This window comes from Loxodonta africana, chromosome 2 (assembly GCF_030014295.1).
Source record: "Loxodonta africana isolate mLoxAfr1 chromosome 2, mLoxAfr1.hap2, whole genome shotgun sequence".
Lineage (NCBI taxonomy): Eukaryota > Metazoa > Chordata > Mammalia > Proboscidea > Elephantidae > Loxodonta > Loxodonta africana.
Window position 1 is genome coordinate 200,318,511 of NC_087343.1, and position 22,203 is coordinate 200,340,713.

The window sequence follows — 22,203 nt, forward strand, 5'->3', positions numbered from 1 at the left end:
ACATCATGGACGCTCCATAGATAACATCCAAACTCCCCGAGGGACCAAATTATTGGGCTGATTGCTGTGGGGACTATGGTCTCGGGGAACATCTAGCTCAACTGGCATAACATAGCTTATAAAGAAAATGTTCTACATTCTTCTTTGGTGAGTAGTGTCTGGGGTCTTAAAAGCTTGTGAGCAGCCATCTAAGATACTCCACTAATCTCACCCTGTCTGGAGCAAGGGAGAATGAAGAAAACGAAAGACACAAGGAAAAGATTAGTCCAAAGGACTAATGGACTATAACTACCATGGCCTCCACGAGACTGAATCCAGCACAACTAGATGGTACCCAGTTATCACCATTGACTGCTGTGACAGGGATCACAATAGAGGGTCCTGGACAGAGCTGGAGAGAAATGTAGAACAAAATTCTAACTCACAAAAAAAGACCAGACTTACTAGTCTGACAGAGACTGGAGAAAGCCTGAGAGTATGGTCCCCGGACACCCTTTGAGCTCAGTGCTGTAGTCACTCCAGAGGTTCATGCTTCAGGCAAAGACTAAACAGGTCCATAAAACAAAACAAGACTAAATGAGCACACCATCCCAGAGGCAAAGATAAGAAGGCAGGAGGGGACAGGAAAGCTGGTAATAGGGAACCCAAGGTTGAGGAGGGAGAATGTTGACATGTCTTGGTTTGGCAACCAATGTCACAAAACAATGTAATAATTGTTTAATGAGAAACTAGTTCTGTAAACTTTTGTCTAAAGTACAATAAAAAAAATTAAAAAAAAGAATCCAATATTCAAAAAGGAGGCGTATATATATATAATTTTTGTTTTCTGGGATATGTATATATATATATATGTCAGTGAAAACCTTATAACTAGCAGGGGAACACTGTCTGATATGGAATCCCTGGTGGTACAGTGGTTAAGAGTTTGGCCACTAACCAAAAGGTTGGCAGTTCAAATCCACCAGGTGCTCCTTGGAAACACTATGGGGCAGTTCTACTCTGTCCTGTAGGGTTGCTATGAGTCAAAATCAACTTGATGGCAATTTTTTTTTTTAATTGTGTGATACAGTGCCAGAAGATAAGTCCTCAGATTGGAAATCACTCAAAATACAACTGGAGAAAAGCTGCCTCCTCATTAACCCTAATGAAGTGGATGGATTAAAACTTCCGGGACCATCTTTTGCTCATGCAGCATGACTCAAAATGAGAAGAAACAGTTGCAAATATTCATTAATAATCAGAACATGGAATGTATGAAGTATGAATCTAGGAAAATTAGAAGTTGTCAAAAAATCGAATGGAAGAAATAAAGACTGAGGCATTAATGAGCTGAAAGGCACGGGCATTGGCCATTTCTAATTGGACAATTATATGGTCTATTATGCTGAGAATGACAAATTGAAGAGGAATGGCATCACATTCATTGTCAAAAAGAACGTTTCAAGATCTATACTGAAGTACAACACTGTCAGCGATAATATCCCTATACCTACAAGGAAGACCAGTTAGTACGACTATTCAAATTTACACACTGACCACTAACACCAAAGATGAAGAAATTGAAGATTTTTACAAACTTTTGCAGTCTGAAATTGATCAAACACTCAATCAAAATGCATTGATAATTACTGGTAATTGGAATGTGAAAGTTGGAAACAAAGAAAAAGGATTGGTAGTTGGAAAATATGGCCGTGGTAACGGAAAAGACACGGAGATCACACGATGTTATTTTGCAAGACCGATGACTTATTCATTACAAATACCTTTTTCCAGCAATATAAACGGTGACTATACACGTGGACCTCACTGGCTGGAATACACAGGAATCAAATCAACTATATCTGTGGAAAGACACTATGGAGAAGCTCAATATCCACAGTCAGAACAAGGCTAGGGGACGACTGTGCAACAGACCATCAATTGCTCATATGTAAGTTCAAGCTGAAGTTGAAGAAAATTACAGCAAGTCCGCAAGAGCCAAAATATGAACTTGAGTGTATCCTACCTGAATTTAGAGACCATCTCATCTCAAGAACAGATTTGATGCATTGAACACTAATGACCAAAGACTAGAGGAATTGTGGGATGACATCAAGGACATCATACATGAAGAGTGCAAAAGGTCATTAAAAAGACAGGAAAGAAAGAAAAGACCAAAATGGATGTCAGAAGAGACTCTGAAACTTGCTCTTGAATGTCTAGTAGCTAAAGTGAATGGAAGAAATGATGAAGTAAAAGAGCTGAAGAGAAGATTTCAAAGGGCAGCTCAAGAAGACAAAGTAAAATATTATAATGAAATGTACAAAGATATAGAGTTTAAAAAAGAAAACTAAAAGGGAAGAACATGCTAGGCATTTCTCAAGCTGAAAAACTGAAGAAAAAATTCAAGCCTCGAGTTAAAATTTTGAAGGATTCTATAGGCAAAATACTGAACAATGCGGGAAACATCAAAAGAAGGTGGAAGGAACACACAGAGTCACTGTACCAAAAGGAATTGATAGACGTTCAGCTGTTTTAGTAGGCTGCGTATGATCAAGAACCCATGGTACTGAAGGAAAAAGTCTAAGGTGCATGGAAGCCGTTGGCGAAAAACAAGGCTCCGAGAACTGACGGAATACCAGTTGAGATGTTTCAACAAATGAAAGCAATGTTGGAAGCACTCACTCATCTATGCCAAGAAATCTGGAAGACAGCCAACCAACGGGAAGAGTTCTATATTTGTGCCTATTCCAAAGAAAGGTGATCCAACAGAATGCGGAAATTATCAAACGATATCATTAATATCACACACAAGTAAAACTTTGCTGACGATAATTCAAAAGTGATTGTAGCAGTACTTCGAAAAGGAATTGACAGAAATTTAAGCTGGATTCAGAAGAGGACATGGAACAGGGATATCATTGCTGATGTCAGATGGATCGTGGCTGAAAGCAGAGAATACTAGAAAGATGTTTACGTATGTTTTATTGCCTATGGGAAGGCATTCGACTGCGTGGATCATAACAAATTATGGGTAATATTGCCAAGAGTGGGAATTCCAGAATACTTAATTGTGCCTGTGAGGAACCTGTACATAGACCAAGAGGCAGTCTTTGGAAAACAGGAGGGTACTGTGTGGTTTAAAATCAGGAATGGTGTGCCTCAGTGTTGTATCCTTTCACCGTATTTGTTCAATCTGTATGCTGAGCAAAAATTTAGCAAATAATCTGAGAAGAACATGGTATCAGGATTGGAGACTCAGTAATAACCTGCGATATGTGGATTATACAATCTTGCTTGCTGAAAGTGAAGAGGGCTTGAAGTACTTACTAACGAAGATCAAAGACTACAGCCTTCTGTATGGATAACATCTCAACATAAATAAAACAAAAATCCTCACAATTCAACCAATAAGCAACATCATAATAAACTGAGGAAAGTTTGAAGTTGTCATGGATTTTGTTTTACTTGGATCCAAAATCAATACCCATGGAAGCAACAGTCAAGAAATCAAACAACTTATTGTACTGGTCAATTCTACAGCAAAAGACCTCTTTAACTTGTTAAAAAGTAAAGATGTCACTTTGAGAAATAAGTGCACCTAACCCAAAACCACTGCCGTCGAATGGGTTCAACTCATAGCCCCCGACCTAAACAATGATATTTTTAATTACATCACAAGCATTCGAAAGCTGGACAATGAATAAGGAAGACCAAAGAAGAATTGATGCATTTCAGTTATGATGTTGGCGAAGAATATTTAATATTCCATGGACTGCCAGAAGAAGGAACAAATCTGTGATGGAAGAAGTGCCGCCAGAGTGCATTTGTATCTTGGAAGCAAAGACGGAGAGACTTTGTCTCATGTGCTTGGGATATGTTATCAGGAGCGACCAGTCCCTGGAGAAGGACATAATACTCCACAAGTCCGAGGGTCAGGGAAAAAGAGGAAGACCCTCAGTGAGATGGATTGATACAGCGGTTTCAACAATGGACTCAAACATAGTAGGTATTGTGAGGCTGGCCCAAGACCCGGCAGTGTTTCTTTGTGTTGTACACAGATAGGGTCGGTATGAGTCGAAACCGAATGGACGGCACAACAAACAAAAAACAACATTCGCTTTTCTCTTTTCTCCTAGTTACTATAATTATGAAAAAAAATGTGTGCACAAGAGGAGGAAAAAAGACACGGTCTCAGCTCGCCTCTACTCCCGTTAACACCGCTTTCTCTAGCCTTCCTTGATTTGGCTCTTCTCGGACTCCATGGAGGTACTTGCCGCAGCGATTCCTGGGAAATGCAGTCCGAAAGTACAAGACTTGCAGGTCAGCCGTGGGACCCGGTGGTTCTGCAGTGTACAGGCGCACTTGCGCCGGGCGGCCTGGAGGCGGTGGTGGCTATTGTACTGGCCCAAGGTGTTAAACGATCCTCTCAAGTACGGTCAGTACCTCCGCATCCCCACCGCGGCGGGCCCAGGTCCAGGCTGGTGGGGATGGCGGGACCGGGACGTGCCGCTCCTACGGCGGAGTCGAGTGCAGACGGCTGGCCGCTGCGCGAGTCCCGCCGAATCCCCGCGCCCCTGCGGCCTGGGCAGGTGGACGCGACCCGGGTGGGGGCATTGCCTGGGGAGTCCCCCATGGAAACCAGAAAAGGGAGCTGCCGCCGCCAGATCCCTGGACCCTCAGCTCTGATCAGGTTCCTGGGGGATGGGCCCCAACAAGTAGATCGGATAGAACTCTGGCTTATTTCAGGGTTCTTGAACCCTGGGGCGGTTTTTGGCTTTTAGGGTTTGTTCGCTCACCCCTCCCCCCAGTTTAAACTTTGTTTTTATTCATTTTTGGCAGCCTAACTTGTTTGGCAGTGTTTTCCTAGAGTGAATCCGAAAGTGATTTAGCTGTTTTCTTTGGAGTAATTTTGCCCGCTTGCTAAGTTAGTTCTCTTTTCTCTAAAATTTCAAGTCACTTCTGGCTAATGATACTATATTCCTTTTCAGCCGCGTTTTTTGGGAGGGAGAGATTGGGAGTAGGTAATGCTTCTTTTACGTGTAAGCAACTCGGAGAACTCTTTTTTTCATAAAGGAAACAAAACTTCCATTAGGAAGAAAAGAGTTTAGGGTTGGCTGCAGTGGGTTGGGTCCTTGAAAAAGGACACCAATTCTTCATATGGTGATTTTCATGTAGAAATACCAAATGCATATGTATGGAACATGTGTGTCATATCTCACTAATTTAGCATCTCCTTTAATCCCACGTGGCTATGTCCTTTACTCTGTTAATGCAATCAGATGGTCACAATCTTTGTTCACAAACAGCTGGCTGGAAAGTGTTGTAGGGGAAGAAACGTCACAAAGTTTAGTAAAACAAAAAGAAAGTTTTATTTGGCATATATTCAAAAAGGCAAAAGTGGGAAGTGGACAAACATGCAGCCAGAGCTAGTGTCTGCCCAAATCCAAGGAAATATTACAGAATAAACAAGAACGGGAAAATGGACAAGCATGCTGCCACGGCCATGTCTGCCTGAGTCCAGAGAACATTACAGAGTCATCAGTATATATTAACACTGCAAATGCGCAAAACTATTGAAAGCTTCACCTTTTAACAGATTGGCTAGGAACTGTGATCTTACATTTTGAATCGTTTTTCTTAACGATCATTGGTGCAGGTTTCAGTAACCCACAGTTAGGAGGGTCTTCATTGGTCCAAAAAATTTTCTATTCACTAAATGTTAATAGAAAGAGAGGTAAGAGTGGAAAGTCTTTTTTGTTCTGTTTGATTGGCTTTATGTGAAAAGTTCCCTAAAGGATATTTTTCTTCCGTAAAAGATAATTTCTAAGATTGTCCCATCTATTGTCTTTATCTCAGGGCCCAGTTGATATGTCCTTGTGAGTCCTTGTGGGCCCACCTTCAGCTGGGTCACATTTTCTTTGCTCAAGGATAGGGAATAATGACTCCAATATTATTTCTTAAATCAAAGGTCACCGGCCCTGTGACTAGAGGTGTGCTTGCCGCATACGCCTTTGGTTTTGGTGTTCACATCCTTGAGTGCCTGGGCTGCATCAGATTCTCTCTGGCTTCCCTCTCTGCCAGGTGTGCAGTGAGTGGAGATTTCGAACCTGGTCCGGCCTGATGAGGATGGGAGTGCAGGCAGAGAGGCCTCACAGCTTCTTTCTCCATTCCAGGTGACTCTTAGCACTCTGCCCTTCTCCAAGAGGGCCAGGGGGAGGGAGAAATGGCCACAAGGTTGCTGCCAGCCCAGGCACAGGTGAGTGGAGGCTTCTTTCTTGAATTGCCTTCTGGGTTCAGAGGTGGTGAATATGTTTCCGTCCACTGTTGTGAAGTCCATGGAGGGACTAGAGGGCTTGGTGGGTGAGAAACTTTTTTTTTTTCATTGAACTTTAGATGAAGGTTTACAGAACAAGCTAGCTTCTCATTACACAGTTAGTACACATATTGTTTTATGACATTGGTTAACAACCCCACGACATGTCAACACTCCTTTCTTGACCTTGGGTTCCCAATTACCAGCTTTCCTGTCCACTCCTGCCTTCTAGTCCTTGTCCCTGGGCTAGTGTGCCCCTTTAGTCTCATTTTGTTTCATGGGTCTGTCTAAACTTTGGATGGAGTGTAGACCTCAGGAATGACTTCATTACTGAGCTAAAAGGGTGTCCGGGGACTATACTTTGGCAATTTTTCCAGTCTGTCAGGCTAGTAAGTCTGGTCTTTTTTTGTGAGTTAGAATTTTGTTGTACATTTTTCACCAGCTCTGTGGGACCCTCTGTTGTAATCCCTGTCAGAGCGGTCATTGGTGGTAGCTGGACACCATCTAGTTGTACTCGGTCGGGGGAGGGGGGAGGTGAGGAACTCTTGAAGGAAGGCATTTCCCTTGCCTCATGGGTAGTCTCATTGTGAATTCTCCACCCAGTTAAGTACTTGTTGAACAGGAATTAAAATGGCTTTGAACCCTTGCTCACTGCCACACCCGGAGGTTTGTTAGGGTCAGGAATCTTAGGTGTTCTTTTGCCCTGTGGAGGGCAAAGACATGGAAGAGTCATATAATTTCTTTGTGACACCAGGGATACAAAGAAGAAAGGCACCATCTCTGCCCTCCAGGAACTGAGGACCATCAGTGTAAGGGAATACATGGTAAGGGTCCAGGGGATTTTCTAGGAAGATCTAAGACCTCAGTGCCAGCTGGTGTGGTCTGGGAAGACTCCCTCGCAGTGGAGTGATTTCCAGCTTACACTGAGGACAGGCTCATAGAGGTGGTGAACAGAGACCATCCACAAGTCCCAGCCTGGGTAGTGGTTCCAAGGGACAGATTTGGGGAGGAGAGCCTTCCCTGAGGTGGGAAGTGATTTTTTCCCCTTCCTACCCTGCTCTTTCATGGCATTTACTCTCTGTCTTTGATAGGTCGGGGAATATCCCTGGCCTTGTGACCTCCCTCTGGGTTTATGGGGATGGGCCCCTGGATGGTGCAAACAGTTTACTCTCAACTGTTAACTGAAAGTTTGGCAGTTGGAACTCACCCAGCAGTGCCACTGACGATTTTCTTCCATAAAGATTATAGCCAGGAAAACCCTATAGAGCAGTTCTATTCTGTAACACATGGGGTTGACAAAGCCAGAAATCAACTCAACAGCAAGGAGTTTGGTTTGGTTTTAACCTTGAGGCAGTGGTGGTTCAGTTGTAGAATTGCTGCCTTCTGTGCATGAGACCTGGGTTCAGTTTCTGGCTGATGTACCTCATGTGCAGCCACCACCTATTAGTGGAGACTTGAGTGTTGCTATGATGCTGAGCACGTTCAGCAGAGTTTCCAGACTAAGATGGACTAGGAAGAAGGGCCTGGCAATCTACTTCTGGAAATCAGCCATCGAAAACCCTATATGAATCGTAACAGTCTGATCTGCAACCAGTCATGAGGATGGTGCCAGGACCAGGCAGCGTTTTGTTCTGTTACGAATGGGGTCGCCATGAGTTGGGGCCAACGTGATAGCAGCTAACTGTAACAACCTTGGGAATGATATACCTCTAGAAATGTACCCTAAGGAAATACACTTTGTACTTTTGTCTGATGATGTACAGGGACATTCAGCCCATCATTTTTTTGAGTAGTGAAAAAGTCAAAATAACCTAAAGGTCCATCAGTAGAAGATCAGTTAAACTGGTTCATCCATACAATAAAATATTGGGCAGCAATTAAAAAATGTTGAATGAGAGGTGGTTGTCTGTGTAATATGATTTTATTTTTGTCTAAGTACAGTATTTAATATTTGCACGTGAAAAGTCTAAAAGAACATACAGCAAAAAGTTAACAAGGTTTGTTTCTGGTGGTAGAAGTTAGATTGACATTTCTTGCGTTTATTGGTCTTTCCAATTTTTTTTTTTTTTTTAACACAATGATCCTTAATAAGAAAGAAAAGGAGCTACTAGTTTAAAAGAGGTGGCTTGTGGTCCAGCGAGACAGGAGAGAAGTAAAAGGCTTCCTGGAGGGAGCGGGAGCATCCTGACTGCCACCTTCTCAGCTGGGTCTTGTCGAGAGGATATACAGCCCACCACTGTCTACCCTCTCCTGACAAGGCCAAGTCTGGGGCATTCTCAGAGCCTCTCCTTACTGTGAATGTCAGTGTCTTCTTCCCCAGGGCACAGAGGTTGCCTAAGGTGATGACAAGGCTGACTGGTCTTTCTCCCAGGCACCTCCTCCCACCTCCTCCTCCCTGAGTGGTATTCTGGAGCCTCCTAAAACCTGATTCTCATGGTCTCATCTATAAAATAAGTTTGGTCTAGGTGATTGTACACTTCCAAGTCTAAAGTTCTGTGCTTCTCTCATTCTGGTTTTGTTTAATAGTTTCGGGTGGTTGCTTCATCTGGCTGTGAGTTTAAACTTTCTGAGGCCACAGCGGTTCACTCAACAGTGGGTATGTGATAAATGTGCACCCAGTTAACTGAGAGATTGTCAGGAAATACTTGACCTGAAACACTCAGAACCCTGAGTTATGACAGGGTTGCATCTCACTGTGGCGATGGCCTTTGGTGAAGAGGAATGGGTTTGTCATTACAGGAGTTTGTGATGTTCAGGGATGTGGCCGTATTCTTCAGCCAGGAGGAGTGGGGACAGCTGGACACTGCTCAGAGGGCCCTGTACCGGGAAGTGATGCTGGAGAACTACAGCAACCTGGTCTCACTGGGTAAGGAGCTTTCCTTGTGAGGCAGAATGTGCCGTGGGAACATCCTAGTGCCCTCTCCAAGGAGGAGGGGCTTGGCCAGGCTCATCTGCAGGTGGACTCAGAGTGCCAGTTGCTGTTCTCCTCAGTTGCTGGGGTGGGTCTCGGCTTGGTAGAGTTGGCAGTGGGCATCTTTACTGTGCTTTTCCTGTCTCCTGCTCCTCCAGTTCTGTCTCCTGGACCTCCCAGGGGTCTCCAGCATAGAGGGGTGCACAGCCAGAATCCTAACTTTCTGTCCAGGAGCACCTCCCGACCATCCCCCAGGTGCCCGGTTTTAAGCCCCTCTCAGAACACACCTCTCTGCATCCTTGGACTATTTCTCTGCACCGATATTCCGGGGCTGATCTGAGGGCAGGATGGCTGCTCATGTCTGCAGCCTGCATTCAGTTTCTTTTTCTTGTACGTGAACAGGGATTCCGTTTTCCAAACCAAAGGTCATTTCCCAGTTACAGCAAGGGGAAGACCCCTGGATGGTGGACAAAGGAGTTCCTCAAGGTGCCTGTCAAGGTGAGTGACAGAGCAATGGGAAGTGGGCGTAGTGCATTCTGATGGCCTGGGCGTTGGTCAGTGAGGTGGCTGCACTCAGGAGACACTGGCAGGAGCTTCCTTGATGTGCCAGCCAGGTGGAAAGTGCTGGAAAGAGCATCTCTCTCGGTCTACCTCTTTAATTACTTGGTCCATCAGATTCAGGGGGAGAGTTGATTTCTCCTAATATGGGTGCACCTTAGTCAACTTTCTCCTGTGACTTCAGTGCAGAACATGTAGTGCAGTGTATAATGGGTAAAGGTTTGTGATTCTCATATCTTCCATTTTTTTTTTCTTGCTTTGACTGGCTTGATCATTTTCTTAAATTATGTGCCTTTAGTGGCTTGAACTACTTTTTAATCAGCATAAAACATCCCTCATTGTTCCATATTGGGCTTTGACTTTGGCTTTGTTGTCTGCTATTCACGTTGCCACACTGTCTTTTTTCTTTCGTGTTCTTTTTTTTATTATTTGCATGCTATATCTTTGTCCATTTGCTTAATTTTCAGATTTTCCGACAATGTATTTTAGCATTTTTTCTTCTAAACATCATAGAGCAGGATATTTAATTTTAAAAATGCAATTGTTTAAATTTTAATGTGGATATTGAACCCATTTGGATTCATTGTAATCGTTCTTGTATTTGTTCTTATCGCTGTCTTTTTTTTGTTTTCTATTTATTATGATTGGATTTTCTTTGTCTTCTATCCTTTTATCCTAATTTTTCTCTATTGTGTACCCTAAAATTTTTGACATTTAATTTGTTTTTTAAGGCAATGTCAAGAATTAATCAGTATCAGTAACTCTTCTCCTCTCTCAAAAAAGGCAAGCCTTTTTTATTTTAGCATACTATGGAAACCCTGGTGGCATAGTAGTTAAGAGCTCAGCTGCTAACCAAAAGGTCGGCAGTTAAAGGCTAGCAAGTTCTCCTTGGAAACCCTATGGGGCATTTCTAACTCTGTCCTATAGGATTGCTGTGAGGCGGAATCTACTCTACAGCAATGAGTTTTTTTTTTTTTTTTTTTAGTATAACTGCACTGCTTCCTATTTTGTCTCCACCACCCAATCCATCTACCCTACTGCCACCCCTCCTTCAAGCTGACTACTATAGCTAAACAAGCTAAAATAATTTAAATTTCATTTTATGCTTTACTGCTCAGTTGTTCACTAGGTTTTTTATATATCACATCTTCCTCTCCCTTAAATTTTTCTTTCTCTATCTCTCTTAAAATCAGATGGATTAGATTTTTTTGAAAGTTTAAAAAAAAATCAGAAGACTATCAACAATAATCAATATCAATGGACCCAAGGCTCAAAGTTAAAAAATGATAAAATCTAAAGCAAAAAAATTCTTTTTAAATAAAAAGGACAGATAAAATTAAAGTCCCCTGTTTCCACTCTTCTCAGTTCCATTTGCTCCTCACCAGAGGTATCCAGTGACATGACTTGGGTATATATTTACTACATGTTTTTTGAAAATAGATATACACAAACACACATATATTCATATAAATGCACACAAACACATGTTGTTGTTGTTAGGTGCCATCAAGTTGGCCCCTGACTCATTGTGACCCTACGTACAACATAAAACGCTGCCTGGTCCTGTGCCACTCCCATAATATTCCAAATTGGACTGTCGTGATCCATAGTGTTTTCACTGACTAACATTCAGAAGTAGATTACCAGGTCTGTCTCCCTAGTCCGTGTTGGTATAGAAGCCCTACTGACACCTGTTCGGCATCACAGCAACATACAGCCTCCACTGATAGATGGATAGTGGCTGCACATGAGGTGCATTGGCCGGGAATCAAACCCATGCCTTCTGAATGGAAGGAAAAAATTCTACCACTCTCTTACCACTGAACCGCTACTACTACTATTACTATTACTACTACTACTACACACACACACACACGCAATCGATAATATTTTTGTATTCTAATTTTTATTATGAAATATTTTAACATTAAAAATAAAAGAATACAGGAGGGGCCAAGAAGGCAGAATAGCCAGACACTTCCGGCGATCCCTCTTACAACAAAGACCTGCAAAAACGAGTGAAACGATTATATTTATGACAAGCTAGGAGCCCTGAACATGAAAGACAAAGTTAGAAAATGGCCTGAGTGGCAGGGGGTGGGAGCGCTGGTTCAGAAGCAGAGAAGAGTTGCTGGACCTGAATCGCCGGGATCCCTCAGGAACTGTTCCCAGTAGCAGCTGTTTCGGGCTGGTGGCAACGTTCGGCTGCAGTTTCCTCAGGGAGAAGCAGCCAGCCGCACAGCCTACTCACACCTCTGGAACCAGAGAATAATTGTGCGCTCATCAAAAGCTAAGTACTCGCGTATATTTTACCGCACCCTCCACCCCCAAGCCGGCTTCAGAGGCTGTTGATTTCCCTGGGCCTGAGATAGGCCCTGCTGAGCACCTGGAGCCATTCTCCCAGCCTTGGAGAAGGAATAAATTTGCAACCTGGGGAAAAGATAATTTGCGAGCTCCACTAACCTGGGGAGCTCCAAACAAAAGCGGCTCCTGTCCAGGCATAAACAGACTGTGGACTTTGAATACCTTTCCCCACTGTGTGGGCCTGTGTGGGCCTGTTTCAGGAGAATACACTCTTGTTGGCAGACTGCAACTGTTTCAGCTGTGTGGTGGAGAGGTGGCTGTTTGATGATTGACACCACTTTGTGTATTAAACAGGATCCTCACCTACCCACATCAGGGACCTAAGGACTGGTGGCTCCACTCAGGTCACCAACCACCTGTGACAGGGGTCCAAAGAAAACTGGTATCTCCCAGTCATTACAGCCAAAAGCATTGGGTGCCCATGGTCCGTCTGTAGAACCCACACACCTGTACGTTCTAGGGAAGATGGACGCACTTCCTGAACAGTAACTTGAGGGATAATTCTCAGCCCCCTGCCTTGTTCAGAGTGTGACCCCTGCTGCAATCAGATACCGGTACCTACAACAATCACCCCTGCGCCTCTAAGACTGTAGGACAGAGCCTGTACCACACATTTGATGATCAGCTATCTGGACGCCTGAGCTGAATTCATACAAGAAAAGTGAAGGGACTCCTAGACTGATATACCAGATAACAGCTCTAACCATCTGGTGACCAGAAGCCAGAGCATCAAAGGCGAAAATAATTGAGCTAGCTCTCTCAAGCAACCCATTTGGGCATAACAAAACAAAACAAAGCAAGAAGCTAGGATGCAGTAAACAAACATAAAAACACAATAACTCATAGATGGCTCGGAAACGACAGTTAATATCAAATCACACAAAGAAACAGACCATGATCGCTTCAACAAGCTCTCAAAACAAGAATCAAGGGATCTTCTAGATGAAAGTGCCTTCCTGGAATTTCCAGATGCAGAATACAAAACATTAATATACTGAACCCTTCAAGACATCAGGAAGGCATCAGGCAATACACAGAAGAAGCCAAGGAACACACAGATAAAAGACTTAAAGAAATTAAAAAAGTTATTCAAGAACATAATGAAAAATTTAATAAGCTTCAAGAATCAATAGAGAGACAGCAATCAGAAATTCAGAAGATTAACAATAAAATTACAGAATTAGATAACTCAGTAGAAAGAGGAGCAGAATTGAGCAAGTGGAAGGCAGAATTTGTGATCTTGAAGATAAAGCACTTGGCACCAATGTGTTTGAAGGAAAATCAGATAAGAATTTAAAAAAATGAAGAAACCTTAAAGAATCTTGTGGGACTCTATCAAGAGAAATAACCTACGAGTGACTGGAGTACCAGAACAGGGAGAGAGAACAGAAAATATAGAGACAATTGTTGAAGATTTATTGGTAGAAAACTTCCCTGATATCGTGAAAGATCAGAAGATATCTATCCAAGATGCTCATCAAACTCCCATAATGTAGATTTTAAAAAGTCACTAAGACATATTATGATCAAACTTGCCAAAACCAAAGATAAAGAGAATTTTAAGAGCAGCTAGGGATAAATGGCAAGTCACCTACGAAGCAGAGTCAATAAGAATAAGCTTGGACTACTCGGCAGAAGCCATGCAGGCAAGAAGACAATGGGATGACTTATATAAAGCATTGAAGGAAAAAAATTTGCCAGCCAAGAATCATATATCCAGCAAAACTGTCTATCAAATATGAAGGTGAAATTAGGACATTTTCAGATAAACAGAAGCTTCAAGAATTCGTAAAAAACAAATCAAAACTACAAGAAATATTAAAGGGAGTTCTTTGGTAGAAAATCATAATATCAGGTATCAACCCAAGACTAGAACACTGGACAGAGCAATCAGATGTCAGCCCAGACAGGGAAATCACAAAAATAAATCAAGATAAAAAGACGCTCAAAACAGGGAAACAGCGATGTTATTATGTAAAATGAGACAACATTATAACAAGAAAGAGGGACTAAGAAATGTAGTCTTAGATCTTTCAAATGGAGAGGAAGACAAGGCGATATAAAGAAATAAAAGTTAGGTTTAAAGTTAGCAAAATAGGGGTAGATATTAAGGTAACCACAAAGGAGACTAACTATCCTACTCATCAAAATAAAATACAAGAAAAAAATAGAGACTGGGCATAAACAAAATCAACAGCAGCAAATAAGAGGAAAATGCGATATATAAAGATAAATCACTCAGCACAAAAAAATTAGTGGGAAAAAGAAACTGTCTACAGCACACAAAAAAAGACGTCAAAATGATAGCACTGAACTCATACCTATCCATAATTACACTCAATGTAAATGCACTAAATGCACCAATAAAGAGACAGAGAGTGGCAGAATGGATTAAAAAACGACCCGTCTATCTGCTGCCTAGAAGAGACACACCTTAGACTTAGAAACACAAACTAAAACTCAAAGGATGGGAAAAATATATGAAGCAAACAACAATCACAAAAGAACAGGAGTGGCAATATTAATTTCTGACAAAATAGACATTAAAGTTAAATCCACCATAAAGGATAAGGAAGGACACTATTTAATGTTCAAAGGGATAGTATACCAGGAGGATATTACCATATTAAATATTTATGCGCCCAATGACAGGGCTGCAAGATACATAAAACAAGGTCTAACAGCATTGAAAAATGAGATAGACAGCTCCACAATAATAGTAGGAGACTTCAACATACCCTTTTGGTGAAGGACAGGACATCCAGAAAGAAGCTTAATAAAGACACGGAAAATCTAAATGCCACAGTCAACCAACTTGACCATATGGACACATACAGAACACTCCACACAATGGCAGCCAAGTATACTTTGTTTTCTAGTGTACATGGAATATTTTCTAGAATAGACCACATATTAGATCATAAAGCAAGCCTTGGCAGAATCCAAAACATTGAGATATTACAAATCATCTTCTCTGACCATGAGGCCATAAAAGTAGAAATCAATAACAGAAAAAGCAGGGAAAAGAAGTCAAACACTTGGAAACTGAATAATACCCTGCTCAAAAAAAGACTGGGTTATAAAAGGCATCGGCTAAGTGCTATGGCTGCTAACCAAATGGTCGGCAGTTCAAGTCTGCCAGGCGCTCCTCGGAAACCCTATGGGGCGTCGCATAGGGTCGCTATGAGTCAGAAACGACTCGATAGCACTGAAAAAAAAAAAAAAAAAGGATGGAATAAAGAAATTCATAGAATCCAGTGAGAATGTAAAAACTTCTATCAGAGCCTTTGGGACACAGCGAAAGCAGTGCTCATAGGTCAATTTATATCAATAAATGCACAGATCCAAAAAGAAGAAAGGGCCAAAATCAAATAATTATCCCTCCAACTTGAAAAAATAGAGAGCAATGAAAGAAACGCTAAGGCACTAGGAGAAAGCAAATAGTAAAAATTAGAGCAGAATTAAATAGAAAAAGAATTGAAAGAATTAACAAGACCAAAAGCTGTTTGTTTGAATAAATTAACAACATTGATAAACCATTGGCCAAACTGACAAAAGAAAAGCAGGAGAGGAAGGAAATAACCCGAATAAGAAATGAGATAGGCAATATCATAACCCCCATTTCCCATCACGTCGAGTCATAACAGATACATAGACCAATAGAACGGAATTGAGAATCCAGTCATAAATCCATCCACATATGAGCAGCTGACATTTCACAAAGGCCCAAAGTCAGTTAAATGGGGAAAGACGGTCTGTTTAACAAATGGTGCTGGCAAAACTGGATATCAATTTGCAAAAAAATGAAACAAGACCCATACCTCACACCATGCACAAAAACTGAATTAAAATGGATCTAAAACAATAAAGATCATGGATGAAGAAATAGGGACAATGCTAGGAGCCCTAATACATGGCATAAACAGTATACAAAACATTACCAACAGTGCAGAAGAGAAACGATAACTGGGAGGTCCTAAAAATCCAACACCTATGCTCATCCAAAGACTTTACCAAAAGGGTAAAAAGATTAACTATAGGCTGAGAAAAAGTTTTTAAATACGACATTTTCCTATCAGCACCTGCTTTGTAAAATCTACGATACTGCAAAAACTCAACTACAAAAAGACAAATAATGCAATTAAAAAATGGGCAAAAGATATGAACAGGCACTTCACTAAAGAAGACATTCAGACGGTGAACAGATACATGAGGAAATGCTCACGATCATTAGCCATTAGAGAAATGTAAATCAAAACTACAATGAGATTCCATCTCATTCCAACAAGGCTGGCATTTATCGAAAGAACACAAAATAATAAATGTTGGAGAGGTTGTGGAGAGACTGGAACACTTATACACTGCTGGTGGGAATGTAAAATGATATAACCACTTTGGAAATCGATTTGGCGCTTCCTTAGAACCACCATACCATCCAGCAATCCCACTCCTTGGAATATATCCTAGAGAAATAAGAGCCCTTACACGAACAGATATATGCATACCCATGTATATTGCAGCACTGTTTACAATAGCAAAAAATGGAAGCAACCAAGGTGTCCATCAACAGATGAATGGATAAATAAATTGTGGTATATTCACACAATGGAATACTAATACTATGCAGTGATGAATAACAATGATGAATCAATGAAACATTTCATAACATGGCAAACCTGGAAAGCAGTCTGCTGAGTGAAATTAGTCATTTGTAAAAGGACAAATATTGTATAAGAACGCTATTATAAGAACTTGAGAAATAGTTTAAATAGAGAAGAAGATATTCTTTGATAGTTACGAGAGTGGGGAGGGAGGGAGAGGGGTTTTCACTAAGTAAGTAGATAGTAGATAACTAATTTAGGTGCAGGGAAGGACAACACAATACAGGAGAGGTCAGCACAACTGGAGTAAACCAAAAGCAAAGAAGTCTCCTGAATAAAGTGAACCCTTCAAAGGCCCACGTAGCAGAGGCGGGGATTTGGGGACCATGGTTTCAGGGGACATCTGAGTCAATTGGCATAATAAAATTTGTTAAGATAACATTCTGCATCCCACTTTGGACAATGGCATCGGGGGTCTTAAACGCTAGCAAACGGCCATCTAAGATGCATCAATTGGCGTCAGCCCACCTGGAGCAAAGGAGAATGAAGAACACTGAAGACACAAGGTTCTTATGAGTTCAAGAGACAGAAAGGGCCACATGAACCAGAGACTACATCATTCTGAGACTAGGAGAACTAGGTGGTGCCCAGCTATAACCAATGACTGCTCTGACAGGGAACACAACAGAGAGCCCTTGAGGAAGCAGGAGAGCAGTGGAATGCAGACCACAGATTCTTGTAAAAAGACCAGACTTAATGGTCTGAATGAGACTAGAAGGACTGTGGTGGTCATGGCCCCCAGATCTTCCGTTAGCCCAAGACAGGAACCATTCCTAAAGCCAACTCTTCAGACAGGGATTGGAATGGTCTGTGGGATGGAAAATGATACTGGTGAAGAGTAAGCTTCTTGGATCAAGTAGACACATGAGACTACGTGGGCATCCCCTGTCTGGAGGGAAGATGTGAGGGCAGAGGGGGTCGGAAGCTGGCATGAAAAGAGAGTGGAGGGAGGGAGTGTTGTGTCTCACGGAGGGGCGAGCATTTAGGAGGAGTATATAGCAAGGTGTATATAAATTATCGTATGAGAGACTGACTTGATTTGTAAACTTTCACTTAAAGCACAATAAAAATTAAAAAAAATAAAGAATAATACAACTCATGTATTCATCACTGAGACTTAACTAATGTTCAGTTTACCCTTTTTTGCTTAACTTTTTTAAAATAAAAACTTACAGATTTTCTTATTTGCTTCCTTCATGAGATGTAACCCTTGTTCTTTACGTTTGCTTGTATCTTTATTGAACATGATTTTATACCATTACCATGTATGTATGTTCCCAATACCAACATAATAATTTTGCTTTTTGTTTTTTAAATTTACATGTATGGTATCACAACTTTTTAAAAGTCTTAGTAGGTGTTTTTTATTTAACTCCTCTTTTTACCTTTATTTTTGTTTCCTGCCCCATTGATCCAATTTTATTTATTCCTCCTCTTTGCCCTCAAATTGTTTAGATATTTTACCTTCAGTTCGTACTCTGTTTATAACTGCCCTTAAACCAAATATGTAATACGTGTTGATTTGATTTCACTGAATGTAAAATTATATTAGGGCCCTGGTGGTGCACTATGGCGTGCTATGGTAGCTAACCAAAAGTCAGCAGTTCACATCCACCAGCTGCTCCTTGGACACCTTGTGGGGCAGTTCTGCTCTGTCCTGTAGGGCTGCTGTGAGTCGGAATCAAATCGATGGCAACAGGTTTTTGTGTATGTGTGTGACTGTTGTCTAGTATTTCAGTTTTATCTTTTTAAAAAAAATCAAAAATTACTTAAATTTCAAAATTGTCGATACTTTTGTAGCTTTGTTTATTAGTTGTGTCATCACGATTGCTTTTGCAATCTACTTCATCCGTTTGGGTTGAAGTTCCTTCTTCCTTTGGTAGGTCTTTCAGGCAGGGTATATGAGTGATAAGCTCTTTTAGTCTTTATTTGTCCAAATGCATTTTACTCTCATTCTTGAATATTGAATTCTAGGGTCATAGTTATTTTCTTTCATCACTCTGAAGCTATTAATCTTTTGGTTCTGTAATTGTTATGACGTGCATCCTAGCAGTCTGATTGTTACACCATTATGTTCTCTTTGTCTTTGATGATCTGTGCTTTTTCCGTGATGTATTTGATTGTGAATTTGTATTTATTTATCCTACACATGCTTTTCAGGACTCTGAGGACTCATGTCTTCTAGTATGGAAAATTTTAGCTATTATTTTTTAAAATACTACTAAACCTCTTCTGCCATTCTCTTCTCTCCTTCTGGAGCCTCTCTTAATGGGCAAGTTGAGCTTTTTCCAGGGCTTTGAACTGGTTAGTTCGTATTCAAACCCCTGCTGAGAATTTGCATTTCTAACAAGTTCCCAGGTGATGCCAAAGCTGCTGATTAGGAACAATTCTGAGAACTACTGGTAGAGCAGTGGTTCTCAGAATTTATTATCATAAGAATCAGCTGGGGAGCTGGTTAAACTGTAGATTCTGATTCATTGTATCTGAAATGGAAATATAAACTCTCAGCAGGGGTTTGAACTGGAATGAACTGGTTTGAAGCCTTGACCATTTCATTTTATTCTCCATGTCTTCTAACTGCCTTTTTTATCTTTGTCATTTATTTATATTTTGTGCTCCATTTTGGGCATTTTCTTCAGATATTTCTTCTAATTCATTCTCATACCTGTTTCTAAAACATTGTTTAACCTGTAAATTGAGTCTTCAATTTTTGTTTTTTATTTTTTGATTGGTTCATTTTTAAAATATGTCATTTTTCCAAGTGTCTTCCTATTTTTTCATTTTTTTCTGTTCCTTTAATCCTTTAGTCATCATAAACATTAATATATTTTGTCCATTTTCATTTTGTCCTGTTTTGCCAGTTTGGGGAGTATTGATACTCCAGCTTAGTGACTGCTGACCCTCATTCTTTGTTGACTAAGTCCTTGTGTGATCTGTAACTCAAAACAAAACATTATGAGCATATCTTTAAGGTTATTTATTCTTGTTTATTTCTACAACAATCTTATTTGCCTTGATTTATGAAAGTGTTGATAGACTCGTTTTCTGTTCACTTTTACCAGGGTCCTACCAGTTTTAATAGCCTTGAATCTTATTTTTATTTATTTTTCCTTTGAAAAATAAATAAAAATTTACACCTCTGAAGGTGTAAATTCAGACTCTGGACTTTTACATGGTACAGATTTGAGGATTCACCTTCTAATTGGTGCCTTTTTTCCACCATGGCTCTGAATATCTTAGATAAACAGCTTTCTTGTTGCTTTCCCAGGTCAGTGGACAGTTTTTTAGGTCCATTTTCAAAGAATGTAAGTTCCTCAGGGCTATAAGCTTCATGCTGGGGGCTCAGTTCCAGATATATTTTTACATGGGCTGGCAACCACATCTCCAACCCACAAGAATGTTCTTATACTTAGGATACGCATACTGAAGTATTTAAGAGCATAACGTCCTGATGTCCGCAAGGTATTACGGTGGTTCAGCAAAAAAGAGAAAGTATCTGTGCATGGATGCATAGACATATAAAAAAAAAAAAAAAAATTTTTTTTTTTTTTTTTATATAGGAGAGAGAAAAAGCAGGTGTGGCAAAATCTTGAATATAGGCAAGTTTGCAATATTCATTATGCCATTCTTCTAATAAATTTCAAAATAATAATGTTCCAGACCCAGCTGCAAGGACGTAGATCTGTCTCTAAAACCACTGTGGGTTATTGTATCATGAGATCTCACTCTCTGTTCTACTTTGAATTCCTTTTTTATTTCTGGCATCAGAGGGTTGCCTCTCTCTTCAGTGTGGCTGTTTATCAAGTATTTATTCTCCATGTGACAGGAGATGGGCTTTCTGCATCAGCTCAGTGTTGTTTCCATTCATGAACTTGCTTCATATTTTTTCTTTGGTGTGGCTGAAATCTTTTCTTGAGTATTTTTTTTTTTCAGAAGGGTCCATGTATGCTATATTTGGGCATGCCTAGAGTCAATTTTTTATCTCTCCTGTGAGAATTAAGTTTTGGGTACAGAATTCTGGCATCCTTTTTTTCATCCCCTCACAAGTGTTCAAACTTTGCTTCACTGGCTTCAGGTACTGAGTATTGCTAATAAAAAGTCCCATTTTAGTCTGATTCTATCTCCTTTGTAGATAACCTATTATTTTTTTCTTTCAGTCTTTTTTTCCCCCTTCTGCCTGCAATGCTACAGGATATCCTGTTTATCCTTGAAATTCAGACAGTTCATTAGGCTGTAGTAAGAAGTATGTTTTTCTTTAAAGTTGTTATCTGGCACTCACTGGGCTCTTTGCTCTGAAGCTTTTTTTTTTTTTTTTTCTGTTCTTTTCAGGGATATTTTTTCTATTGCATATAGAAAATATACAATATATTTTATTTTATGTATACACACACACAGATAATGCTCTTTCAGATTTCACTAACAACTTGAGGGAGTGGGCTGTGAGAGCAATGAAATAATAAAACAGAATGTAATATACTATAAAGAATTATCTAAATTCATGAGGGATTAGAATCAGGATCAGCACAAATCTAGCTCCTATGAGGTGGAAGTCAGGTATATCTCCACCTTCCGTCTTCATTATTTCTGACATCAGACACTCCACCTATGGGATTCTGTACTTCTCTGCAGTGTTCAATAATTTGTTGCAGTGGCCACACAGAACACACAGGCCATACTCACAGTTCTGTGATTTATTAGGGAAGTAATAAGCTACAACTTGAGATCAGGATCAACTTGGAAGTAAAAGAAACAACTTAAGCTCAGAATCAGGAAGGTACACGGGCAAGGTCTGGAAGTGTCCCCAAAGTGAAGAGCACATCCTTCCCTCCCTTTTTCAGTGTAAGACAATTTCCAACCAGTCTAGCTCTCAAAGCAAAAAGGCTCATGGAACAGAACAGCTCTAAGATGGTTCTTGGCCACCGCCACTGCCCTCAGCCAGAGATCAGCAGGTGCAGCATCTCTGCTGGGCAGCTCTGCCTTCTCTGCCAGCTGGGTGCCCCAACCCAACTTCTCTGCCACGTGGCTCCCTCCTGTGCTGGGCAGACTTCTCTGCCATTGGGCTCCCTGCTGTCAGCCTCTTTCCCATCCTTCTCTCCACTGCTAACTGGCCGAACTCATAGTCAGTATAACAGCTTGCTCAGCTTTCTTGGGTGTTCTCTGCTGTCGGGCCTCTCCACTGTTGGCTCTCTGCTGTCAGCCTCTCTGATGCTCACTGGCCCAGCGTCTATCTAGTGTAACAGCTTGCTGAGCTCTCTTAGCTGCTCTCTGCTGTCAGCCCTCTCCACTGTCAGGTTCTCTTCTGTTGGCTTCTCTGCCAGTTCTCTCAGCTGCAGCTTTTATAGCTAATCAGCCCAGCTCTTAACCAACAGCTCTTTCAGATGCAGCTTTTTTTTTTTTTTTTTTAACCCAGGCCT

At 40.9% G+C, this 22,203-nt stretch overlaps 1 protein-coding gene across 7 annotated transcripts in view; it reads left to right on the plus strand.

Moving 5' to 3' along the window:
* Positions 1-3,754: 3,754 nt before the first annotated feature.
* Positions 3,755-22,203, plus strand: part of ZNF879 (zinc finger protein 879) — a 33,120-nt gene continuing 14,671 nt past the window's right edge. For 3 of the 7 annotated variants that reach the window (XM_003404699.4, XM_064279266.1, XM_064279265.1), the window contains exons 1-4: positions 3,755-4,417; positions 6,156-6,238; positions 9,035-9,161; positions 9,609-9,704. In XM_003404699.4, coding sequence (XP_003404747.2) covers positions 6,206-6,238; positions 9,035-9,161; positions 9,609-9,704 — 256 coding nt within the window. In that variant the 5' untranslated portion in view covers positions 3,755-4,417; positions 6,156-6,205. Of the gene's footprint in view, positions 4,418-4,461; positions 6,239-7,049; positions 7,120-9,034; positions 9,162-9,607; positions 9,705-22,203 lie in introns of those variants that run through there. The other 4 variants (XM_064279260.1, XM_064279261.1, XM_064279263.1 and 1 more) reach the window with 4 other exon arrangements.